A 3,965-nucleotide genomic window follows, 5' to 3' on the forward strand; every position below is an offset into this window, starting at 1 on the left:
GTATTATGTATTGTGTATATGCGGGAGTGAATATGTGTGAGTCCCGTATTGTGTATATGTGGGAGTGAATATGTGTGAGTCCCGTATTGTGTATATGTGGGAGTGAATATGTGTGAGCCCTGTATGAAGGAGTGAATAATTCTGTGCTGTGATGCCAGAATCTTTACCTGTACGTATATGTAGGAGTAGATATGGTTCGAATTCGCTCCTGTATTGTGTATTGTGTAGAAGTAGATATGTGTGAGTCCTGTATTGTGCATGTATTGTGTATTATGTAGAAGTAGATATGACTGTGAGTCCTGTATTGTGTATTGTGTATTATGTAGAAGTAGATATGGTTCGCTCCTGTATTGTGTATTGTGTATTATGTAGAAGTAGATATGTGTGAGTCCCGTATTGTGTATTGTGTATTATGTAGAAGTAGATATGGGTGCGTCCTGTATTGTGTATTGTGTATTATGTAGAAGTAGATATGGTTCGCTCCTGTATTGTGTATTGTGTATTATGTAGAGGTAGATATGTGTGAGTCCTGTATTGTGTATTGTGTATTATGTGGGAGTGAATAATTCTGTGCGGTGATGCCAGAATCAGTCCCTGCCGACAGGAGATTTGTGTGTTCAATTCTGGCAGCCGAGTCCCCCGAGACGGGGAATTCTCGTCCCAGCCGATATTGTGTTCCATCAAACGGTGCTGTGTAATTATCCACAGTGGAGCGCCCCTGATACATATGGATGGGGGAGCCCATTACATATGGAAGGCACACCGCTGCTATGCAAATCCCGTCATCCCTGATAGATGGACGGACCCGTTTGCTTGCAGCCCGTCAGTTTTGTGCGCTGGATGCAGCCGTCGCATCGCTGGGTGTGAGAGAGAGAAAAGGCTGCTTCGAGAGGCCGGGGAACACACTGAAGAACTGTGGGGCAGGTTGGAGCATTCTCTCCCCGGCACACGTTGGGAGGATCTCTCCCTGGTTTTACTGCCCAGCTCGAAGCAGCACGGCTGATGGTCCGGCCGGCAACATCACCCCACCATTCCGGAACATCCTGCCCTCAGGTACATCCAACCTGTCTGTAACACCTGCAATCCTCACCAACCGACCAGGAGCGGCCGCAGAGCCGAGCTGTGTGCTTATTGATTGCTTCAGCCGTGAAGGATTCCTGATGCAAATATCCCATTCCTGCAGGTAAGGGTGAAACTGCTGCGTGGACAAAGTTGTTCCTCAGCCAGCATCGCTCCTGGGACATGTGTAAATAGACTTGACATTGAACCGGCACTTCTCTGGTCCGATACCCCCCACGGAGGCTGCAATATAAATCATAAGGGCTTCTTGCAAGGCAAGTTTTCACCATTCCGAGGATTATTGTTGTAAATATATCCGTGTTGTTGTGCACCGAGGTGCCTCCTCCATACTTTGTGCCAAGTCGGTTGCAGGGATACCTGACCGACCTCTATGCAGAAATCGCTGTCACCGCCCGTAACTTGGTTGCTTATTCAGGGAGAGGGACCCCCGCTGGCCTGTACCCATGCACATGAAATTCTGTGGAATCATGCACATGAAATTTGTGGAACCATGCACATGAAATTCACCAGTGCTTTGGAACCATGCACGTGAAACTGACCTGTTCTTTTGAAGCACGTCCATGAAACTGAACCATACGCGTGAAACTGGAACCACACACGTGAAACTGGAACCACGCAGGTGATACTGGAACCACGCAGGTGAAACTGGAACCCAGTGCGTGAAACTGGAACCACACACAGGAAACTGGAACCACGTAGGTGAAACTGGAACTACGCAGGTGAAACTGGAACCACGTGCGTGAAACTGGAACCACGTGCGTGAAACTGGAACCACGCAGGTGAAACTGGAACCACGTGCGTGAAACTGGAACCACGTGCGTGAAACTGGAACCACATGCGTGAAACTGGAACCACGCAGGTGAAACTGAAACCATGCATGTGAAACTGACGTGTTCGGTGGAGCTGGACTGTTGCCCGTGTTGCGACTGCGGACAATGCTGCTGCGGGTCGAGCACGGCCGGCTCCGAACCTCGGGACGCCGGCTCGGAGCTCGGGGACGGAACAGACATAAACGGCGATCAGACGTACTACCGGAAACAGGCGCAGTCGGTGTCAGATTTCGCTTCGGGCTCCACGCTGCACGGACTGCCGCACATCTTCCCCGGCGCGCCGCTCAGCATCAGGCAGGTCGCCTGGGCGCTGGCGTTCATCGGGTCGCTGTCCGTGCTGCTCTATCAGTGCTCCGACAGAGTCAAGTTCTACTTCCAGTACCCGCACATCACCAAGATAGACATGGTCCTGGCCGAACAGCTCAACTTTCCGGCGCTCACCATATGTAACATGAACATGTTCCGGTGGAGACAGTTCACGCAGAATGACTTGTGGTACATGGGGAAAGGCCTGAAGATTTTAGATGAAAATAATAACCTCCGCTGCTCTGAATATGCAACCCCGGGAGACATCGAATCGCTCAAAAGGAAGGCGAACTTTGATTCTTTTAAACCGACGCCCTTCAGCATGATAGAATTTGCCAACAGGACCGGTCATCAGATCGAGTCCTTTCTCTTAGACTGTAAGTGGAAAAACTTCACCTGTGGGCCAGACTACTTCACACCTGTAAGTCTTCTTCTCTTACCTGTCTTGTGTCTTATCAGCACGATGTAGAATGTAGTAAGATTTATAAGACTTACCGTACCCAACTCTATAGCCTAGAGCTATGTGGGTTGGGGACTGGGCACTTCTGACACTTCTGAGGGAATCTCTCACTGTGGTAATGTCTTGAATACTGTGGTAATGTCTTAAGACTGTGGTAATGTCTTAAGACTGTGGTAATGTCTTAAGACTGTGGTAATGTCTTAAGACTGTGGTAATGTCTTAAGACTGTGGCAATGTCTTAAAGACATAGTAATGTTTTAAGACTGTGGTAATGTCTCAAGACTGTGGTAATGTCTTAAGACACAGTGGTACTGTCTTAAGACTGTGGTAATGTCTTCAGACTGTGGTAATGTCTTAAGACTGTGGTAATGTCTAAAGACTGTGGCAATGTCTAAAGACTGTGATAATGTCTTTAGACTGTGGTGTCTTAAAACAGGTATTTTGGCGTGGGGGGCAGCATTTTTGAGGTTCCTGACCTTGTTCCACCTGTCTCAACTATTTCCACCTGTTCCAGCTGCCCCAGGTTTTCCTGTTTTAACTTTAACTGCCCCACCTTTCCTCACCTGTAATTTCCACCTGTCCAAGTTTCCTCACCTGTAACTTCCACATGTCCAAGCTTTCCTCACCTGTAATTTCCACATGTCCCAGCTTTCCTCACCTGTAGTTCTCACCTGTCCTCACCTGTAATACCCACCTGTCCCACCTTTCCTCACCTGTAAGTCTCACCTGCCCCACTTTTCCTCACCTGTAATTCTCACCTGTCCCAGTTTCCTCACCTGTAACTTCCACCTGTCCCACCTTACCTCACCTGTAATTTCAACCTGTCCCAGTTTCCTCACCTGTAACTTCCACCTGTCCCACCTTACCTCACCTGTAATTTCCACCTGTCTCAGCTTTCCTCACCTGTAGTTCTCACCTGTCCTCAACTGTAATTCCTACATGAAGTAACAGCTAGATCTAAATGTGCAGTCTGTACTGACTACATGAAGTAACAGCTAGATCTAAATGTGCAGTCTGTACTGACTACATGAAGTAACAGCTAGATCTAAATGTGCAGTACTGACTACATGAAGTAACAGCTAGATCTAAATGTGCAGTACTGACTACATGAAGTAACAGCTAGATCTAAATGTGCAGTACTGACTACATGAAGTAACAGCTAGATCTAAATGTGCAGTACTGACTACATGAAGTAACAGCTAGATCTAAATGTGCAGTACTGACTACATGAAGTAACAGCTAGATCTAAATGTGCAGTCTGTACTGACTACATGAAGTAACAGCTAGAT

At 47.6% G+C, this 3,965-nt stretch overlaps 1 protein-coding gene across 1 annotated transcript; it reads left to right on the plus strand.

Annotated features, from left to right (window-relative positions):
• Positions 1 to 1,953: 1,953 nt before the first annotated feature.
• LOC118408436 (acid-sensing ion channel 2-like) lies at positions 1,954 to 3,214 on the plus strand. The gene is made up of 2 exons (XM_035809254.1): positions 1,954 to 2,637; positions 3,191 to 3,214. The coding sequence occupies exons 1-2, from the start codon at positions 1,954 to 1,956 to the stop codon at positions 3,212 to 3,214; spliced, it is 708 nt and encodes a 235-aa protein (XP_035665147.1).
• Positions 3,215 to 3,965: the final 751 nt, after the last annotated feature.

Source organism: Branchiostoma floridae, unplaced genomic scaffold (assembly GCF_000003815.2).
Source record: "Branchiostoma floridae strain S238N-H82 unplaced genomic scaffold, Bfl_VNyyK Sc7u5tJ_1585, whole genome shotgun sequence".
Taxonomy (NCBI): Eukaryota; Metazoa; Chordata; class Leptocardii; order Amphioxiformes; family Branchiostomatidae; genus Branchiostoma; species Branchiostoma floridae.

Bases quoted from the DNA above. Each gene is read 5' to 3' on its own strand.
- LOC118408436 (XM_035809254.1), top strand. From the start codon at position 1,954: ATGCATGTGAAACTGACGTGTTCGGTGGAGCTGGACTGTTGCCCGTGT. The intron at 2,638-3,190 runs GTAAGTCTTCTT...CACCTGTTCCAG, and splicing joins GGCCAGACTACTTCACACCT to CTGCCCCAGGTTTTCCTGTT.